The 22807-nt window shown below is 46.6% G+C and overlaps 1 protein-coding gene across 9 annotated transcripts in view; it reads right to left on the minus strand.

The window, feature by feature from the left end:
- LOC149357903 (uncharacterized) overlaps positions 1–20666 on the minus strand; it is a 286652-nt gene extending 265986 nt beyond the window's left edge. For 3 of the 9 annotated variants that reach the window (XM_089584956.1, XM_089584958.1, XM_089584955.1), the window contains exons 1-4: positions 20432–20666; positions 18559–18814; positions 16120–16476; positions 13908–14264 (exon numbers count right to left, since the gene is read on the minus strand). In XM_089584956.1, the coding sequence (XP_089441082.1) occupies positions 13908–14264; positions 16120–16476; positions 18559–18813 (969 nt within the window). In that variant the 5' untranslated portion in view covers position 18814; positions 20432–20666. The remainder of the gene's footprint in view (positions 1–13907; positions 14265–16119; positions 16477–18558; positions 18815–20431) is intronic. The other 6 variants (XM_089584957.1, XM_089584960.1, XM_089584963.1 and 3 more) reach the window with 4 other exon arrangements.
- Positions 20667–22807: the final 2141 nt, after the last annotated feature.

Below are 22807 nucleotides of genomic sequence, written 5' to 3' on the forward strand. Positions count from 1 at the left end.
AGTAGCCATTCAATTTAATCTTAGCGCCAAATTTCCAGCCAGATAGAATAGAAGCGATATTTACAATATTATTCTTACCAAAAAACAGTAACTGTTAGCATTTTATACTAATGCAAAAAACATAATAAAGAGCACAAAATTCTAGCCCTTTTTATTTGTCTTCAAGGAACAGGTATGTTGCAAATAGATGAATTCTTAAATGACGAGCATGTATATAATGCGACTTTGGAGAGTAATTTTTTCACGTTCTAGCCAACAACCCAGTAAGATATTGAAGCTGTTTTAGCCTTGAAACTGTAGATCAAAATTAATTGGTGCATTCATAGTAAGACACTGGAGCTTCATTTTCTTGTGCACCTTTTTTTTTACTTAGTTATCACAGAAGAAAACGCACTCAGAAACACAAAGTGACAAAGTTTTGTGGCTTAATGCACCTGGTGTGGAAAAGGCCATTCGCTGCGTCTTTGTACGATCCGGCCACTGCGTGCCATAAACTCAAACATGATGTGTGATCAAGTTCACGCTTATTGTATGCATTTGCCACATTTCTGACTCCACGTCAGAAATTTAAAAAAAAAGCAGCGGCAGCTTCAGTATGCCTTCACGGCTCTTCGCGCCTTCTTTGTCATCAGGATTGATGGCATGCAGCCTCCGAAGTGCAGGGCCTTTGGAAGCCGCTGCAGGAGTTGTATCGCCATTTGCCTCAAGAACTGGAAGCAATGCTCTGTTACGGCTCCTTGGCCTACTGAAATCTTTTCCCTGGAGATGGCATTTTCTTTGGCGTTGCGCCGCTTGCGCATGTAAGCTACATAACTACATATTCAAGAAAACTTTGACAGAATAACACAAGACGGAGGGAGAAACACGTACACCCACACGAGCGCAAACTTGAAACAGTATTCTCGGAAACGATACATCGCCTTAAGAAGCAGAAAGGCCGCAAGCGCACAATATCCAGCGCAACACGTGTAGGAGCACAATGATACAGCAAATATAGCATCAGTGATAGGCACAAGACAATTCATACTCAGCGGAAATGCCCGGAAAGCAGGAACAAGAAATCAGGTTATCGGTCGCGAAGAAAATCAAGTTCTTTTTTGAGAAGGGCTACCGATGCCTTACTCACGCAGCCTTCCGTAGTGGATATCTTGAGGGCCTCCACAATTTCCCGGGTCAGCCTATCGGAAGCTCTCACGATAACCGCTGTAGAACGGAGGAGAGGGCGGCACTGCTGTTTCTTCTTATTCCTGTCTATGTAGTGTTTGCATTTAAGACAATGCAATAAAAGGTTCCAGCCGCCATTTGAGCCCAGGGAATTGGCGTGCTCTCTGAGCCTGTCATTTAGACAGCGCCCTGTATGGCCCATGTACACAGACCTACAGCTGAGTAGAACCTTATACAGCACACAAACAGTGCAGGGCACCAGCTCAGTTTGATGTTTCGTGACACATTCGTTCTTCTTTGCTCTTTTATCCTGGCACCTGCTAGTCATGGCACACAGGCGGGACGATTTCAAAGGGGCTGTAAAGCAACATCAACTCGGAACTTATTAGCCACCCTTTTGACATTGTGCGATAGCTTGTGAACATATGGGAGGACTTGAAAAGGCCTTTTTTTCTCTTGCCAGCGTGAGGTGAGGAACATTGACGGCCCTCTCAAACCTTCTAAATTGTCTAAGCAGTGACTCAGCTACAGAAACTAATACTGAACTCGGGAATCCAGCTCGCTCCAAACGTTCAACCTGGTGGTCGAAACTGGATTTGACCCTGTGCGTGCACGACTTCGAAAGGGCTGATCTGAGATAAAAAGACGCAATGCCACGTTTTACGAGCTTAGAATGAGATGAGTCAAATGGTAACAGAGATTTTTTCGAACGCGGCATGTAAGCTCAACAAAGGTGTTTGTCATTAGTAAAAAACAATTTTAGGTCTAAAAATTGTAGACAGTTATCCTGTGGTAGTTCAAAGGTAAAATTCAGAGTCTTGGAGCAAGCAAAAAACTTTTCCAAGACTGAGTCAGCAACCATAGAAACATCAGTGTTGAAATCTTGTTGTAGACGGACTAGAAAATCGTCAACGTATCTGAAAATACCCACAATGCTATGGTTGTCAAGATCAGCCTTCAAGTCTCGGTCAAATTTAGCTAAAAAAATGGCTGAGGCTTAGCTAAGGTTAAGCCTAGTCAGATGCGAAGTATATTGGTGGCTAGGCTTGGTAATACATGGCTTTCCTTGGTTGAATACTTGGTCATTTTAATACAACCACTAGAAACCTTCGTCGTGGGGAAAGACAACGGCATGGCTACAGCGGAACGCCGACTAACCCTGAGACGCGCGTTGGGTGAGCGCCTGGATTGCCACGGAAGCCGCGTCTGCCTGCCCGGTGGAGCGAGCGTTTCACCTACACCGAGTGTGAACGCGCGTTCGAAATGCGCGGGAATGCCGCTCGAGGACATTCCGGTGTCTGTGCGATGGCATCGTTCTCCCTCTCCCAGCGCGTGACGGCGATCTGTCGTGACGTCATGTGTCACGTGGTATGTCACGTGGTGTGACGTCACTGTACCACGTGGTCTGCACGGCGTGCAACCACAGCGACGGCGCGAGGTGGACCTCCGTCTTCCTCTGTCGTGACGTCATGTGTCACGTGGTATGTCACGTGGTGTGACGTCACTGTACCACGTGGTGTGCACGGCGTGTAACCACGGCGAAGGGCTGTAGTGTACCTCCGTCTTCCTCTGTCGTGACGTCATGTGTCACGTGGTATGTCACGTGGTGTGCACGGCGTGTAACCACGGCGAAGGGCTGTAGTGTACCTCTAGTAATATGCTTCGCATAAAATATCTCGCATAAAACAGGTGCGACACAAGACAGGTCGGTTTTGGGGTGACGGAAAGATGTCTTGGCTGTGTATAACTGCCGATACAGAGCAGCTTCCTCTCATAGTGGGCGCTTGCAGCGGCCCTGATGGCGCCCGCGTAAGCACTCAGCACAGGAGAAATTCACGAATGACGCGAGCTTCACAAGACCCCTATTACTCGCGCGACGGGGAATCCGAAACTGCTGAAGCTAGAGGGTTTAGTAGATGCAAACTCTATCAGATTTTATCCTTATGTACCTCATCAGATAGATTCTAGCGCATACATAGCCTATATGCACAAATTTTGTGTTCATTTGATTTCGCAGCTCTTGCGTCAATTTGTATCTTTTTGCCGCGGACAGTAAATTAAAGTGGGGTTAGTCAAAAAATCTCGCATTGAGCAAATTTCGCATGTTTTTTTTATGTACTGATATCACAGAGAATAGTAAACAGCAAAATAAGGTTGAATACAAGAAATCTACGCTCAGAATTTTTTATGGTATGAACCCGTTTGAACCGGTTCGGCACGATCCGAACCGGTTTGGACCAGAACGGAATGTCGCTCCGGAGCCGAACCCGGAATTTAACCCGAAAGGCGTGAACATGAACCCGAACCGAACCCGAAAAAGTTCCGGTTGGACACCCTGAATCGCCAGCCATGCCAGCGCGTCGCGCCCGCGTCTCCTACACAGACGAGTTGCGCCGAACGAACGAGCGCTGTCTCAGGAGTAGTGGCTTGAAGTGCAAAGGAAATCAAAGGACGTGCGACTTAGTGTGGTTAGGCCAAATGCGAATAAGGTGCGCTAGCACTTCGGTTTTCACTCCGGTTTCGGTTTGGGTTCGAGGCTGGGTTTTAAAGGTGAAGAAGGCTGCAAAGAAAGATCGGCGAAATCGCCGAATGCGGGGCTTAGCACTGGCGCACTAAAACTGGAGGGCCAACTTAAGCTCGGCTTCAAGGGTATGACACGATGGCGATGCCGCGGCTATGGCACTACCTTGAGATGGCAGGTGCTGGCACCGGTGGCGCTTGTAAGACCAGCGTTGGTCTTCCCACAGCGAGCTCTGGCGACGAATCATTACTTCAACTGCCACCTGCCACGGTGGGTAGTTTTCTCATAGTCGGCCAGCTATAGGAATATGGATTTATTACAGCCGCATCGAGTGATCAGAAGTTTCGGTCGAACAAAGCGTATTCACGACATTTGAGCTTTTGAAGAAGACTGCGCAGAAGTGGCTTTCAAACGACAGTCGACCACTACTGATGCAGCAGTTCTCGCTCAACCGTCATGTGCGCGAAGTTCTCGAAATATTTTCAAATACGGGCCAACTGAGCAGAAATTGAGCACTGCCAGCGCGATGCCAGCCCAAGCACCCGTTAAGGCGCTTGAAGCGACGGGTGATTGGGACGATTCCGTTTATTATACGCGCTTTCATTTTATTCAATATAGGCAACTACCACCGCTGAATTTATATTTTTGTTAAAGATTTGTTCATCAGTGCGCTACAATGCGTCCTTTAGCTCAGTTTTATTTGCGCATACAAGATTAAAGTCTCAATCATCCGAAGCAACTTACAAAGATGAAGGAAAACCTGTTTGTTTATATGCCATAGTTACTGATTTCCGAGCTTGGGTCTTCGGGTTGAGTCCATCCAGTGCAATGTACTTTTGTGCTTATCATTAGCCTTTAAAACAAAAAGTTACTTCCTGAAGCATGAACCGTTCCATCAGAATTCACAATGCACTGCAGTAATATTAGCGCCCAGATTACTGTTTCTTGTGGCACCCGGTTTGTTGCAGCTGATTCCGATGCTTCCTACCATTCTAAAGAAAATTGGTGGGAATTAACTCCATTTGTGCCTATCAATACTACTTGACTGCATTAAAGCTGCGCGAAACAACCGAAGAGCTAAGAATTACGTGTACGCACACTGAGTCAAGCTGGTTTCTGCTATTGTAGGCGTGCAGCACAATTTCATCCGCAAAAAAGGTCCGTAATAAACTTAAATTGCGTTCGTCGCCTCGCTCCCTGTTTGTCAATTTAAAATAAGCTGAAATCGAACTGCTTCTGTTCGAAACACTTGTACGCGCCAAAGCATGATCAGGAAATGCAGCTATCTCGAAAACTGATTACTGTGGGCGTCGCTGTCTTGTACCGAGGAAAAGGATCCGTAAACTTGATGGAAAGGAAACGTCGAAATGTCTTTTTCGCTTTGTTGTTTCCCACCAGATTTACAAATGCTGGTGATCTCAATTGTAGACCAGGAAAACTGCGACTACGAGATATCGATCGCGTCATAGCAAAAGTGCTATAAACAAAAAAGTGCATATATATATATATATATATATATATATATATATATATATATATATAATGTTTAGTCCACGTTCGAAAATTATTCTTTCTCTATTTTCTTGCATTTTTTCTTTTTCAGCTTTGTTAGTATTAGTGGTGAAGATGACGCATTTATCAGTGAGTAGGGCTCCTTTTTATTGAAACGAAGCAGAAATATAAGAGTACAATTTATTTGGGATTTGCGTTACATTACAACATACCTAGAGTTAACATAAAATTACTGCGTCAACATTATCGCTCGTTCGTGCGGTTTTGATGTATTAACTTGTATGCATGTTAACCTGGACCCTTTCTGTTATTCGTCTGGAATCGCTTCTATTCCAGTTAAGACTCGAGCGACTGTAACGAGCAACGCACTGTTGACGGGTGGAAGGTACGGTTTGGCTCGTGTCTCAAGAGTCTCGTCAGAGAGCGTAGTTCTGATTTCGTGCAACACTATGTCGTTTTATTTGCTCAGGGACACGTGCCAAAACGAGGGGTTACTTGAAAAGAAGTGCAGGTGATTCGGAACTGCACGACGTGGGAATTAAGCGTCCTGGTGTTTACCTTGCGCTATAAGAAAATGAAGATCAGATCTAACGAACAGAGCTCAAGCTGGCTGTGAAGCAAAACGATTCCTTTTGAAGCTTTTATTACTGCTTTAATGAAGTGTTAATCATCAGCAGAAATTATTAGCGAAATAATTTTCATGCCTCTGGTATGTTTGTTGGAGTGAAGCGTTAAAATGTTGATTTCGTTCAGAGCTACGATTGGTCAAAGGAGTAACACAGCACCCATCATGCCGTCTGGCTTTGCTGACTTACCGCTTTTTCAAACGATATTCAGTCATGAGTATGAAAGCACATGCACCGAATAGTAGTGATTATTTTGATCGTTAGCAACCAAGAGTATATTTACATGCGTGATGGTTGTCGTGGCCGATCGCGGCCAATGCGCCTATTTCCAGTAACGTTCCGTGCATTAGCCAAGCTTCCTCGTCCACAATTATTGCCGACCAGGTCAGGCCGAAATGGGGAGAACATCACTGTGCGTGTTCTTCCAAGAAAAGCTTCTGGTTCCTCTGCAGAATCTAATCGGTCTGAATTCTGTTGTTACTGTAGTTTTCAGTGCGTTCGCTGGCCATAAATGCGGCATCGATCGTTCGCTTCGTCTCGTCTTGCCTTTAGGGAAAGTACAAGTAATAAATCTGCCTAATATTTTATTTAGATTGACCATTCAGCCGCTTTTAGGCTTATGTAGGCCGTCGGTTTGTTGACAGAAATGGTTTCTCTCCTAACAACCAAAAATGGCGCTACAAGGCTGAGCTGGAAGCGAAACTCGATCACCAGACGCAAAGGGAATAGCCACATAATCGTCAATCGTCATGCCATTGCGTCGCTGTTTGCATAACTTTAACAGAAAGCGTGAATTTGAGAAATGTCGTACGGTCTCGCAAAATACCTGTGTTTAGCGTATGCAAGCATGCATACGCTAATTGTACATAGAAAGCGTCGATTTATGCCATTTTCTAACCATATCTCTGTACGCCACGAGCGGCGACGTGGTGGCCGGGAGGTGTGAACGAGGCAACATTTCGGCCGCGGCGGATTTCACTCGCTCTCGCCACCGAATGCCCAAGTGTGACCGAGCCGCACCGGTGCGGAATCTGAGAGCACTTCCACTCACTGCTCTGAGAGCACTTCTATTGAAGTCACCACGTCGCGAAGCGACCTAGCTATTGGAGGATACAGGTACGCTTCATCGAATGCATATTCACAATTACGGTTAAAAAATTACGTGTAGTCGCCCGCGTAGCGGTCAGTCCGCGCTGCCGTTTTTTCCCGCCTGCTCAACTGCGCTCACGCCGGGCTCGCGTCCTTGCATCGCGTTTCGCCGCCAGCGCGAGTGTGCGGAGTCACTTGTAGCAGTAGTGAGGTCAAGCGCTCTCCTAGGGCCAGGAGCGATGAAAGGACGCATGAAGGCAGCTAGTAGCTGCCTTAACTCTGAGGATGCACCAAGGACGACCTTAGTGAGGGCTCCTCAGTAAGAAAGCTTTCAGACTGACATGAGGGGGCCTCACTGCAGTGAAGGCATCCATACTGAGGTAAGGAAGCTTTGAGAGTTTAAGGGACAGGCTATGAGGGACGCGTTAGTGAAGAGCTCCGGAAATTTCGACCACCTTGGGTTCTCTAACGTGCACTGACATCGCACAGTACACGGGCCTCTAGGCCTCCATCCAAATTCGACCGCCGCGGCCGGGATCGAACCCGCGTCTTTCGGGTCACCAGCCAAGTGCCGTAACCACTGAGCCACCACGGCTGCAAAATGCAGTGAAGAAAAAAATGCTTCCGCTGCGACAAAAATGAGCAGGAATTGTACACACTGATCTGGGCTGCCTGTGTGAAAGTGAGGTGCAGCTGGGTTTTTCCCGCAATTCCCAACGCATCCCACCTCATGACAAGTCGTAGGTTTTATCTTGAGCACTCTTGCATTTATTGGATATCCATGCTTCACTGACAACAACTTCCCTTACATTGCGGGCTACATGCTGCCATTACATGTGGATTTGGGATTTCAAGTGGCACTAGAATGGCTCGGCAGGATTCTGCGACGCGCACTGAATACTACATTCAATATAAACTTCTGAACCCCAGGATGACAGTACTGACGAAAGGTTCGAAATGTAATGTATCGTTTCTTCGCCTCAACGACAGCTTTGCTTGTCCCCTAAATTCGAGAGCTTTGCAAACGAATGTCTCAGCAATGCCGCCCAACTTCGGCAGCTATTCACAGGCAACCTTATTAGGACGCGTTATGTATTGCGGCGTGGTATTCCAGCGCAGTCGCATTCACACGCGCAGCCATTTATCTTTTATGTAGTTTTGTTCACTCTACAAGTGCCAACTGCAGACCAGGACTATTTAGCGCGGTTACCATAGTGCGTCCTAAGCGAGAACTTCCGCACTCCCTTGCTGAGGGATAACGTGTTATCACGGTGGACCTCCCCTTGTGGGGAGTTGTAGCGTGAAGTCGGCGGTGCCGAGAGCGTAGCTAATGTCGAGAGTGTGTGGCAAAACTCAGCATTTCTTATAGCTCCTGAAAGCACTTTAAGTGCAGTTCTCTCTCCAGTTTTACCCGCTTCTTAACAGTGGACAGCCCCTCAGTGAACAGCGATGGATAAACGCTCACAGAGCGCTTCTAGGCTCCTAAAGGAAAGAGGAGACGGTTATTGCGTTCTTTTGATTTAATAAATTATAACACAATTGTTAAGTGTGTCGAATTCAGTAATAACGAAAAAATATTTAAAAAATAAAATCGAAATATCCGCCGTCATCCTCCGGGGCTGCTCAGAGCTCTCGCAGGAGGCCAAGAATGCATGCCAACACCAGCTGCAGCAGCCTGCGTAGTCGAGAGAAGAGGGAATGAGGGTGGTAAATCAACCAGACAGACATACAGCGGTCACTGAGAAACCGAGTTCAACGCAGCAAATTGTTTCCCAGTGAACGCTGTGGCTCATGCAGCGTCATACAAATCGAGACACTGCGGTACAGTTCCTTTCAGAGTGAGGCACCCTCAGAACTGCCGCCTACTCCTTCGGCGACAATCCACCGTAATACGACAAAGGAAGAGGTTTCTCCAGTCACAGTCTTTGCTTTTGCAATCTGCGCGCACAAGAAAGAAAAGTATTCGTACGTATACGAACACGGTTTCTCCTTTGCATGTTGCCGTTATTTGGCCGGTACTTTACGCGCCCGTTAAATAACTCTTGTGAGAAGCAGGCGATGCCTGCAGCCTGTTCGTCTGCACAGTTCTCTCATGCGCTGAAGCCCTGTAGTGGTGCTGTTGTTATCCGCAGTTTTTTAATGATGCAGAGAAGCCATCAAAAAACGGGTACTCGCGATGAGACGGCCACCCGCTCGCCCGTTTTTACCGTGGTCCGTATCGGCCTCAGCGCTTGGGTATGACGGGATAGCTTTAGTGGGTTAACGCCAATCTCTGAAAATTGGTCATTCTCAAATTTACATTCATAGATCCCTGGGAGGCCTCGGAGCACTCCTGGCGCAGTAGTGCAGCAGTTAAGCGATGGCCCCGCAGTGTCAGGTGCTGCCATCAGTGGGGCTTGTGCGACTCAGGTTGCTCCTCCTGGGCAACGCCTCGCGATACATCATTAATTTAACTTAAACATGCCCCGGTGTTCCGTCTGTTCACAAACCAGTGGGCAGGTTTGAATTACGTCACAATGTCACGTGACCGAAGTTGGCCACCCAAGTTGCTTCTCTGTGGATTTTCTGTGTAACGGGAGACTTAAAGCAGTCGCTGTAAAATATTCACTAAACATCTCTCCCTGTTACCAGCAATCTAATTTCCCGAAGAGAGCATTAAACGCGCGCACACAGCGCCGCCACGCTTCCAAATACATGTTAGCAGCCCGAATATGTTGGCCTAGCCAGCGAGTAGGCGTTTTTTCCGTGGCCCGCTTATGTTTCACCACGTTGGAAACGAGTCCTGGAGTATTAGTGCCGTAGACGACGGAGAGACGCCTATTTAGCCCCGTTTTGTACATATTGAAGCTGATAAGGGCCGCGGTAATAGCGGGCGAGCAGCGGCGACTCTATTGCCAGTACCCGTTTTGGATGGTTTCACACAAGGACAGATGAACAAGCAGGCCACAACAACGTCAGCACACATCAACTGCAGACTAAACCCTATGTATGGTGTCCTTTGTCTACAAAATGATAAATATGACCGTTAGCAAGTGATATTTGCGGCCAAGGTCACCTAAGGCTATACCGAAACGACGGTTTCAAGGAAGAAATCGCCGGGTCCCTTCGTCTTCGTTGCAACCGGATTCAACTACATTTCCTTTCGTTTTATGCCTCATATTAACTTGTCATTTTGCTTTATTATAGTAACTGACTATGTTTCTACCCTATCGGTATCTGACAAGAAATTCTGAGGAAAATAAGCGATCGGCTCGCCCATTGCATGGCAAAGCGATTCCGGCATGACAGCACTGATCATATCCCCAATAAAAGTGAGCGTATCACCCTTTGGAGCGCTGAACGAGCGGTAATCCGACAAGAGATGCGGAGAAATGGCTAGGCCGTGCTCGCAAGTCGCAGCTCCTTCACGCGAACTGCCGGTCAGTACCTTCTGTTGAGTGCGCACTTTAGCTGACGTCAGATATAAAGGGCCACTGATAGAACATCTGTTCCTGAAGCGGAATAAAGAGCTGTGCGAAACTGTTTGGATTTTGTATAGTTTTTCACTTCGCACTCCTACTGTTTTCAAGTTCAACAGACCAAGTCGAACGCTGCAGAAGAACTGGGACATGTGCTGCTCCTATGCCGAACAGAAGACAAGCCTATAGGACGGCCAACACAGTCTCTATGCCATAATTATGGCATCCAACTTCCCTACATGGCATATTTTTGCCAACACATGGCATCTAATGTTTGGTTTCAACTCTCACACCTTTTCTAAAGTCCATGCCGCCATGGTGTCAAGTGCAATGAACGCAATAGGAGAGGTCGGTGAGCAAAAATTACTTTTTGTTAGCGTCCATATACCAGGTGTTTCAGGGAAGCCTAATTAAGTTTCAAAAATAGGCTTTTTGGGGTTAAAATATGGCTTTTGGAGAATCGTATTACCAGTGTTGGCAGTAACCGGAAAGATGGTGAATAGTGCTAACTAGTAAGCAGAGTAACTGATTTAGTATAATTAACTCTTAACTATCACAGCTACACAACTGGTTGGAATTAAAGATTTGTAGCCGGTCGTTAGTAATACCCTTAATAGTTTTTACAATTCCGAAAACGAGATTATCCTCGGCGCTGTGGCTCGGCAAAAATTTTGCTCCATCGCTCCAAAAATACATGCGCTTTCGAAAAGCATGCAGGCAAAGCAACCGTTACAGTGAACGTAACTAACCAAAAAGCTAAATTTTGTCGAGCCACAGCGCCAAGGGTAGTAATAACCTTTTCGAAATTATAAAAACCGATATGGCTGTTACTAACGAGCGGCTACAGATAGCCAATTGCAAATAGGTGTCTAACTCTTATAGCTAAAAGTTATTAAAACTTAGTTAACCAGCTAACTGCTTGAACCGATTTAAAGGATTTCTGGAGTCCGCCAACACTGGCAAAACTGCACTGTAAAAAAAAATAATATTTTTACCTCAAAAAGCCTAATTGTCTTCCTTGAAACCCCTGGTGTATATCATTCAAAGCCCCGCAATGTTTCAGTGGCCGCAGTGAAATCATCATCATCATCAACGCTGCTTCATTCAAGCAACGTCCACTTCAGGACAATGGCCTCTGACATTCTAGAATTCTAGTAAGCCAGTCTAGTAAGCCATTATAGTAAGCCTGCATCTGTGAAATGCCACTTACGGCAGCGGCTGGCAGGAGCGGCAGACCTCCCTCACCAAGACGCACTCTAGCTCAACAGCTGACCAATGCGTGCAAGGCAAGCAGCATGAAGAAGTACAGCAAAAAACGGTCTCATCAAGCTTTCAAGCATAGGCGAAGCCTGATTGCAACCTAATATTTGTCAACACCAATAAAAAAATCGTAATGCTAAGAAGAGGCGAGGTGACAGTGCTATCAGCAAATCAGGTGATATAGTTAAACAGGAGCCGAATTGCTTACGGATTTATTTAGTAGCCAGCATTACCAGGATGCTAAGGGCTGTGGTAAAGCTTGGACGATAATTGAAAATTGCGGCGGCAACGCAGGAGGAAGAAGAGAGAGCCTCGGAAGTACTGCAGAGGGGAAGAGCAGCAGGTGAGTATCAAGCTACTGCACACCAGTTAAAGGACGGCGCAGGCGTTGCGCTAGAATAATTTGCCACCATTTATGCACATTGGCTAATGGCATCAGTCGTACTAAACGAGGGGCTACATTGCAATAGGGCGCAAGAAATGGGGTGCCAGTTACTTTAAAAATCAGAGAGATTTACCCATTACGCCTTGCACCAAAGTAACTGTACCTGGTCAGTTGCTAGTAGAATCAGAGCTATGTTAGAGGTCATTCTTCCAAGGGAACAAAATTGTTTTATCAAAGAATACTCAACAAAAGACGATATTAAGGCGAAAGCCTTTAATGTCTCATCGTTGTAAGCAGCAGTTGTCGACAGAAATGTCACTCTTTTCAGTTGGTCGAAACTGTCGTGACGTCACAGTGCGCGAATTTCAAACGGGGCCAATTGTACTTCGGCTAGTAACCAGGCAACCAATTGAAGGGATCATATAGTGATGCTCCAAGTAAGTGGGACTGAGCTTAGTTAATTGCTTAATTACTCAATTAGCCTAATTAACGTTTCTAGTCAGGCCATATAAATGAATAAAACCGAGTGAGAAAATGGTCGAGCTCGGGAATCGAACCCCGGTCTTCGGAGTGTGAGACGAGCATGCTATCCACTCCACCATGCCAGCTCGATGGTTTGGGAAGAACAAAGGTGCGTCTAGTGAATACGGTGTCGTCGCTCACTCCCATCCTCCTCCCTTCTCTTCCGGCGAGGTTTAGGTGTCCATCGAGTTATGAGAGGCAGATACATTTCCTTTCCTCAAAAACCAATTTACCGACGAGCTAGGCATAGAACCGAATGGGCGATGGCGTTCTATGGACTCCTGCAAGCGTTGCAAGACTCTGTCGCGTTCCACTCTTAGAGGCGAAGCTTAACATCTTAAAGCTTAAACAACCACACATCAGTGACCACACTTTAGGTCAAAAAAGTGCCCCCCTGAATTTTGACGGGCGTCCACCGAGATATGTGAGACAGTTACTGCATAATTTCCTTTCCTCCAATACAATTTTCATTTTCTTCATTACGGGCCATCTTTGTCTTTCTTCTTCCACTCCCACTTCCTCCCTTCCTCTACGGTGCGGTTCAGGTGTCCACCGAGATGACAGAGAATTACTGCGCCCTTTCCTTTCCTCAAAAAGCGTTCAAAGGGCAAGGCATCGCGCCGAACGGGTGGTGGCATTCCGTGGACTCCCTGGCAGCGCTACAACACGCTGTCGTGTTCCACTCCTAAAGCCGAAGCTTAAGCGTCATTATTAGCAGTTAATTAGTATTCAGGCACAAATAAGTAATTAACCATTAATTAGTGATTTGTCGTCACTTAGTAATTAGCACTCAATTACATGTGACGCCACCAGTGCCACAGAGGCAGTCAAAGTGGCGCGGAAAACGCTTTCGCCTCTACGCAGACATAATGCAACATCGGCAGACCAGAGAGACTGTGGATAGGACACGAAAAACTCATCCTCTCAAGGACACAGCGGGCATGCTGCAACATGGTTTGCACACAACGCTGCAAGTAGAAATCCTGTCATCGGATGGTTTTCTATTATTTGTTACTAATAAAAAAAGGCAATTCTGCAAACATGTCTGCGGAAGACTACCTAACTGTGCATAAGTGGTAGGTAATTTCTACTGTGCCCGTTGCCCTTGTTTACAGTTATGTAACAGCTATATCTAATGAGAGCAGGCATAGAAGATAAGTATAGTATTCTAATATATGAAGACTTGGAGTTACTTGTTCCTTGGATATTTTGTACATTGCATGCATTCTGTCATCTGCAATAACGTACTGCATTGAGTTGAATCTGTTACTAGCCTGCTAGCTAACCACACGACCAGTGCTCATGCATGTTTTCTCCTGTCCAAAAATAATAAAAGAAAAGACCGCACATGCCCTGGAGAGTCCACGCACCTTGAGGATGTTGGCGTATGGCACCACAAATCGGTACTCCGCAACTCGCTGTGGACAGGCACTGTGGTGGTTGAGGTGGAGGTCAACATGTAGGGACCGCTGGTCGTGTTGGAAGGTTGCACCTATGTGGTAGTTGCGGTGGTCTTTCGCCTTCCGCCTTGAAAAGAGCTGGTGCTCGACAAATGTCTCCAGTACCGCCAGCGTGCCGAACGAGACGGAGAACAAGGCGACATCTCGGTCGACCGGGTGGGTGGCCAGTGGAAAGGACTCAACGGGGCTGGGCATCAACCACTGGAAAAGCCCCCCACCGTCCTGCTCCATATTTTCCCTGCCTGCTTTACACCATGCCTGGCCCACCTGTGCGGCAATGTGGAAACAACCATGACCATCACATGCCAGATTATGTAACATCACACGACAGGGATTGTGAAAAATCACACGACAGATATTGCGCAACATCACACCTCCTAGATTGCTTGCAGTTGGCCAAGCATAATGAATGTTGCGCATGCCGTGCTTTGGCTGCCACCCTAGGTTCTAGCGTGTGTGTATGATTAGTGTGGTTAATCTGTGACAGTATGATTAGTAAAAAAATAGTGGTTGAAGGAACGGTGGGAGAGGATTAAGGCATGCTTATGTGCCTGGGGAAACCAAAAAGCACTCCAAGTAACCCAGGGTTTCTTAGGGACATCACAGGACAGATATTGTGCAACGTCACACCTCCAAGCTTGTGAAACTTGCCAAAACTAAGCGCGTAATCATCGCTGCAAGCCCATGGACCATCTGCCATCCTTACCGTTTTACCCCACCGCGGTGGCTCAGTGGTTACGGCGCTCGGCTGCTGACCCGAAACACGCGGGTTCGATCCCGGCCGCGGCGGCTGAATTTCGATGGAGGCGAAATTCTAGAGGCCCGTGTACTGGGCGATGTCAGTGTACGTTAGAGAACCCCGGGTGGTCGAAATTTCCGGAGCCCTTCACTACGGCGTCTCTCACAGCCTGAGTCGCTTTGGGACGTTAAACCCCATAAACCAACCGACCAACCTAACTGCGGGAAAAGGGGTACTGCTTTTATTACAAGTTAAGAGCTCAGTCAGCATGGTAAAATTTGCACTGCAAAGTTAAGGTAAGACTTATTTTTAAAATGTACGACCAGCACAATGAAAATTTCTGTACTTTGCTTACTTATTTCCAAAAGGTTTTAACTATAAATTTTTCTCTGTTCTTGGGGCTTTGAGTTAACAAAAAGCAGCAGACAGCTTAACATGGCTAAGAGCGGAATAATGTGAAGTAACACTCTTTATAGTGGGCACATAAGGTCCTAACGTGCTAAAGGCACTTCACCTAAAAAACTACCAAAAGGCCTTTGGCCTAAAGCTGGACAAAGACCTTTAGCCAGAATGGCCTTTGATGAGACCTATACCGCAAAGGTATTTACCCTGAAAGCATTTACCTTGAAGACCTTCACCGAAGTCAATAGTACTATTGCACTGAAAGGTTTAGTGTACACTCTAGCTTACATCATGTAGAACTTTCCCTGCATAAAGAATGAGAAAAGAAAAGCTACTTTGTAGCACTAGGCTCTATCACCAATATATTTATTAACGACGATCGCTTGTTAATTAAGAGATGTCCAATTTGCAATAAAAGCAGCATCTACATTTTGCTTATTTGCGAAGTCCTACCTTGGTTCTTTAAAATGCCGCAGACATAATGCAACATCGGCAGACCAGAGAGACTGTGGATAGGACACGAAAAACTCATCCTGTCAAGGACACAGCGGGCATGCTGCAACATGGTTTGCACACAACGCTGCAAGCTGAAATCCTGTCATCGGATGGTTTTCTATTATTTGTTACTAATAAACAAAGGCAATTCTGCAAACATGTCTGCGGAAGACTACCTAACTGTGCATAAGTGGTAGGTAATTTCTACTGGGCCCGTTGCCCTTGTTTACAGTTATGTAACAGCTATATCTAATGAGAGCAGGCATAGAAGATAACTATAGTATCCTAATATATGTAGACTTGGAGTTACTTGTTCCTTGGATATTTTGTACATTGCATGCATTCTGTCATCTGCAATAACGTACTGCATTGAGTTGAATCTGTTACTAGCCTGCTAGCTAACCACACGACCAGTGCTCATGCATGTTTTCTCCTGTCCAAAAATAATAAAAAAAAGACCGCACATGCCCTGGAGAATCCACGCACCTTGAGGATGTTGGCGTATGGCACCACAAATCGGTACTCCGCAACTCGCTGTGGACAGGCACTGTGGTGGTTGAGGTGGAGGTCAACATGTAGGGACCGCTGGTCGTGTTGGAAGGTTGCACCTATGTGGTAGTTGCGGTGGTCTTTCGCCTTCCGCCTTGAAAAGAGCTGGTGCTCGACAAATGTCTCCAGTACCGCCAGCGTGCCGAACGAGACGGAGAACAAGGCGACATCCCGGTCGACCGGGTGGGTGGCCAGTGGAAAGGCCTCAACGGGGCTGGGCATCAACCACTGGAAAAGCCCCCCACCGTCCTGCTCCATACTTTCCCTGCCTGCTTTACACCATGCCTGGCCCACCTGTGCGGCAATGTGGAAACAACCATGACCATCACATGCCAGATTATGTAACATCACACGACAGGGATTGTGCAAAATCGCACGACAGATATTGCGCAACATCACAGCTCCTAGATTGCTTGCAGTTGGCCAAGCATAATGAATGTTGCGCATGCCGTGCTTTGGCTGCCACCCTAGGTTCTAGCGTGTGTGTATGATTAGTGTGGTTAATCTGTGACAGTATGATTAGTAAAAAAATAGTGGTTGAAGGAACGGTGGGAGAGGATTAAGGCATGCTTATGTGCCTGGGGAAACCAAAAAGCACTCCAAGTAACCCAGGGTTTCTTAGGGACATCACACGACAGATATTGTGCAACGTCACACCTCGAAGCTTGTGTAACGTCACACCTGCAAGCTTGTGAAACTTGCCAAAACTAAGCGCATAATCATCGCTGCAAGCCCATGGACCATCTGCCATCCTTCCCGTTTTACCCCACCGCGGTGGCTCAGTGGTTACGGCCCTCGGCTGCTGACCCGAAACACGCGGGTTCGATCCCGGCCGCGGCGGCTGAATTTTGATGGAGGCGAAATTCTAGAGGCCCGTCTACTGGGCGATGTCAGTGTACGTTAAAGAACCCCAGGTGGTCGAAATTTCCGGAGCCCTTCACTACGCCGCCCCTCATAGCCTGAGTCGCTTTGGGGCGTTAAGCCCCAATAAACCAATAAACCATCCTTCCCGTCATCATCACGTGAGGTTGTTTACTCCAAAGAACCACGTGATCGTGCCAGGAACATGAGCACATATAGGCATGTTCAGTATACGTGGGTATTCAAACTTTGTTCCTAAGAAACCCTGGGTTACTTGGAGTGCATTTTTTAGTTTTTAGTTTCTCCAAGCACATAAGCATGCCTTAATCCTCTCCCACAGTTCCTTCAACCACTTTATTTTTTTACTAATCATACTGCCACAGATTAACCACACTAATCATACACACGCTAGTACCTAGGGTGGCAGCCAAAGCACAGCATGTACAACATTCATTATGCTTGGCCAACTGCAAGCAATCATGCACAGAGTCTCTTAATGCAGTTCCATTTTTTTTCTTGACAATGAGATTTACAAGAGCACACTCCTCCCACACAAACAACCCATTATCTTTTTTTTCTTTTTTGAAGATGCACTCCCAAGCACGCTCTCTTTTTGTGCAAGAAAGCTGTTCAACGGTAGCATTTCATGGCATGTTGCAATGGAAGTAACCCTGATGCAATGACAGTCATGAGGGATGGTAAGAAACTGGCCAACATATGGAAAGGGGCTTAGAGCTCCACTGCGAGATAAGCAACGTTCTAAGCATGCACATTCGTTGCCCGCAGAGTCGCTGCGTATGCTAGCTCACTGCGTACGCCCAACTCAAAAGTGTCCATTATCACTGGCACCCGCCCAAGCGCAGCCGTACTGCTACAAAGGAAATGTATACAACTTCCACAGAGACTTCGTAAGTCCAGGATGAACTTTTCTTTAACTAAGCAGTTTCTTCGGAAGCTTTACAGCTTTCCTCTGTACCTACTGAGACTGGGGAGCGCTAGGTTCAAGACAAGGGAACAACACACACAAAGGAACAACACAAGACACGAGCGATTGTTTTTAGCTGGTCAGATCTAAAATTCATGACTTGCGAGGATAGCTTGTATCTTGCATGGTTTTCGAGTGCTCGGCTATCTTGGCTGGTTTTAACACTTTTATGTTTGTGTGTCCCATGACAAGATGTGTATAAATTTATGCCATGTCGAAAATAAACTCAGTTGTAAGTAAAAAAAATTGCGCTCGTGTCTCGTGTTGTTCCTTTGTGTGTGTTGTTCCCTTGTATAGAACCTAGCGCTCCCCAGTCTCAGTATGCACGACGAGCTAGCGCCCTACAAAGCTTTATTGACCTCTGTACCTGTATGGCTGGGCTTGTGTGGATGCCAATGAGTAATTACTCCCCTTCTACTAAATTTTCTGCCCCTCCTGTCCAAGACCTTGTACAACACCAGTAGCAAGTAATAAATGAATGAAAATAAAATAAGCCATATGTGCAGGCCAACTCGGAACCATGCCCCTACCTGCTGGTACTTGTAAGACAGGTTGAACCACAGAGTGGCTGACCACTCAATCGTGCAGTCCACCTGGTATATGGCCTCTTCATAGAGGTTCTTGACGGGTTTCCTGTACACTTCGGTGAGCACAAACGGTGCATCGGTGTCCAGGAGAGGCGCCTGCTTTGCAAAGAAGGCTCGGTAGGCAGTGAGCCGCCAGTCATGACTGTGCTCATTCTCCGCGATCAGCCACGACAGCTGAAACTTCAGCTGGGAACGCATTCTGCACACGCAACAACAAATCACATGGGGCAGACCTCAGTGTAAGCAGCAACATGAAACTTGTTATTAAAACGCCTGAAGGGCCGTTGCAGCAAGATTGAAGTTTGCCTGTATCGACAGATTACCACACTATAAAACGTTTACCTGTCATTGTACAGGGTCAATCACACTTAGAGGGAGCACGGCTCCTCGTGTGCGCAGGCACGTGGTGCCGTGTTCCCTCTAAGTGTGATTGACCCTGTATATACGAGATAGGGGGGCGGCGAGATTCTGGCATTGTGAAAATTTATTGTCGCATTGTGTGCACGATCGTTAGGGTGCATTATAAACATGCCCAATGTATCTGCCCTTACAACGGCTCATCTATCATCATTTTCTGTCTGCACTGCAAAGGACTGGACTGACTTGCCCAATGCCGTCGTACTTCATTCGAGACTTATCATCACTCAGATCATCCACCGAATCAACCATGTGTCCAGAACTCCAGTCTCATGTAATACCCCTTTAATTGGGCCTTTGAGGATGTAATACTAGAATAAGTAAGTGTGCTGGCTGTTTCCAAACAGAAGGACTCACATCCAGACATATTTTGAAAGAGATATTTTGTATATATATTATGTAGATATGAAAAACACTTATTTTAAAACACGTGTAAGCAAGTGCTTGCACACTTGCCACTTACGCTTGCACAGGTGGTTCCTTGTCGAACCAGATCGCGCCTGCCTCTCCCACGAGCGTTCGATTTCACCCACTAGCACACGGATTTTCGCCTCTCCCCAGAGGGCGCTACATCTTTCGAAAACGGCGGATTTCTTTCCCAAAGGCAAGTACTCGTAAACGTTTCATGCGAGAAGTGACACATAGCAACTTCGAATATGCGAAAAAAAAAAATCCTTCGCTTTTATGAAAAAGGCAAAAATGCGCAGTGACACCGGCTGGTCTGTACTGCTTTTCCGCAACTGAATTCCCCGCCTGTAATCATATGGGCGATATGGGCCGTGAGACTCATCTGAAACACACGGGTGAGCCACAATAAAAGGCCGTAACTTATAACGAAATACACCCTAAAAACTGCAAATCAGCCCCAGATTTGCCATGCCTCTAAACAAGATCGAACTTCCGCCAGTTCGTACAATCGAACTAAAAATATCTATGTCGCTAACCTAACCAGCGCTCACGCAAAGACGCAGTTTGACAGAAGAGCAGACGACGAACAGCTCTGAAAATGCATGCGATCGGGCTGCACGGGTCCTCACTACAACAGCAGCAACAGTTAAGAACATCCTCGAAGTAGCCAGAACTGAGCCACGTCAGTTACATGTGAACGCTTGAAAGCTGTATCAAATGAATGAACACAGCTGTCATCAGTAGCGCGACCGGTGCGGCATGACAAAGCATGCTGTGCCGACTGCATCGGGTAAGCATAAAAATCGGGAGGCCCGAAACGTTCGGCAGCTAGGCGGCAGCAGACCGAACGCGACGGTGTGTGCGAATATGTGTCACCCTGTAACCGTCATCAAGGAAAGCATTGCAAGACCGCGCGCGACGAGACGATTAACAAGCTAGCAATTCATTACAGTCTGCTTATTATGCGAGAAATAAACCCGCCGTGCCTTACCTTTAGAGTTCACCACGGCATGGCACCCACTGCTGTCGCCGTCTTTGTGGCAGATCGAACGCGAGCACGCGCAGCCACGATAGCGCGTTCCCCTGCCACGAACACCGCGGTGCACGCGCCGGCGGCGACTGATTGATGCAACCGTTTGCTGCTCTACGCAGAGCATAGAGTTTCTTACTATTACCTAGAGGGAAAGCTGGCAGCCCGTCTATGGGAGTTTGCATGGCGACCCCTCGAGACCACTTCAGCCACCATGGGCGCTCAACTCATCATGGGGCGGTGAGCTACTGACTGCAGAACTTCAACTTTTGGCCAAAAAATAATAAAAAAAATAAAGCTGTTTGATAACTAAAAACGCCCTAGCATTCAATATCTTGTCTAACGATTGCAACAAACGAGCAGAAAAGCATTTAAGTGCAAAGTTTGCCCAAAATAAGAGACGATTGGCTCTCCTATTGGCGAAGTATTGAACATTATAAAAACTAATATTTTGTGCTCAACAGGCGCACTTTTAAAAGGAAATATGTTTTCAAAAAAAATTTAGTTGCTTAAATACTTCAAAAGGTTTTTTAATGGCATTTTAGAAAAGTGAAACCGTTTATTGGCGTTGTGTGTCGTTGCAATTTCACTACTATGGTTTTTGTACACTGCGTTCGCGCGAAAGTCGTCTGCGCACACACAAACAGCGTTTTCGGAATGAAACGTCTTAGTAGTGTCACTATGTATTCCCGAAAAACTACGATTGTCCCGCAACAAGTAGCTCACCGCCCCATGATGCTTTGGGCGTCCATGGTGGCTGAAGTGCAGCGCCGCCAGCTTTCCCTCTAGGTAATAGTAAGAAACTGTATGACGCAGAGCCACCAAGAATATTACAGTTAAGATACCCATAGGGTTCATGCATAAAAAAACGGTGGTTCAAGTTGGCCAAAATTTAGGTTTACGGATTGCAGCGACACTTCCAATGGCGCAAACTGTGTTTCAGTTTCAAAGTTATAAATTATCAGTAAACAAACAACCTTCTGGCAAAAAAAAATTAATGAAACAGATCCTCAAAAGGTAAATTAGAAAGTACAAGAAGAAAAAGAAGAAAAAAAACTGCTTTCAAAACATAATAACGTTATCAAGTAACAGCTTTTATTTTTCACTTCTAGATAGCGCTGCCATCCGTAAACACTAGTGACTGTAGTTTTGGGAGAACCGCAAAATGGATTAAGACAAATAAAGATGGACAGCTTGATTTAACACAGTGCATCGAAATAGCTGCGAGAACGACCGCTGTGGATGGCATTATTAGACATCGAAGGGGCTTGTGACAATGTAAAACTCGCCCTGTTATTGCAAATAGGGTGTGAGCTGTGACACAATGTGTTTATTACAAGAAGTTACAAGGAAAACAACATGTGCCCCTGTGCCCCTTGGTTTCTGTGGCTGTTGGCTTCTCTCATATTTATAACGAGCCCCTCAACCCCTTCCCTTGTTTGCTTAATTGCTTAGCGAGGGCCTCGGTTCAGAAGCCTTTGCGGGTAGGTAGGCTGGAAACGCTGATTGGCCGATGGGATGCGCTTCTCCGTGACGTTTTTTGACTTCGCCCTCGTTCTCAACCGGACGTGGCGTCAGCGCGCCTTTGTCGACCTCTCCCTAGAGCGCCTGGGGAATCGCTAGGTGCACCCGCCGCGCCGCGCGTACGTGGTGAGCGGGCATTCGTTTCGTGATCCTCGGCGCGCTCGTTTCGAGGCGTGTGCAGCTATGGCGTTCGTGCGTGGTGCGCTCGTCGGCGACAGGCAGCTGAAATTTCTGTGCAGTTCTTGCTTGCGGCTTTCGCCGTTTCGCCAGGAGTACGTGGCTATAGTAGGATACAACTTAAAAAAACAGCAGTTGCTAACACTGGGCCGCGGTCCGTGGCGTCTTGTATTACTCCGCTGGCCAATGGCAACTGCAAACGAAATCAGCTTTTTAATGTTTGACTATATCAAACAATCCACGTATCAAAATAATAGAGCTCATAATTCTTTTTCTTGTGATAAACTTCTTGTTTTGGTAATAAGAAACGTTTAAGCAGCGGACTACTTTTTTGTCGTGGAGGAATTCTGTGCGCAGAGGCTGAATGTGGGCGGAGCTTCACTGCAGACTTAAGTTGTATCCGACTATAGTGTCGTGCTCGTATTTAAAGTTTTTGCCGCGGCACTACAAGGATCCGCATCAGGCGCGCTTTGAGGACCGCCGTTTGACAGCTACGCTGACGCGCTTGTCGGGCGTGCGCATTCTCAACCCCGAGGTAAGGACTGAACTACATTGTCGCAAGTTTTCTCGTGCATTGAGGACTCACCAAATTGCGGTGCTTGTAACGCAACTTTTTTTTTTTGCAGCATCGTTCCC

This window comes from Amblyomma mixtum, chromosome 3, assembly GCF_055824585.1.
Source record: "Amblyomma mixtum isolate Tamu chromosome 3, ASM5582458v1, whole genome shotgun sequence".
Classification (NCBI taxonomy): Eukaryota; Metazoa; Arthropoda; class Arachnida; order Ixodida; family Ixodidae; genus Amblyomma; species Amblyomma mixtum.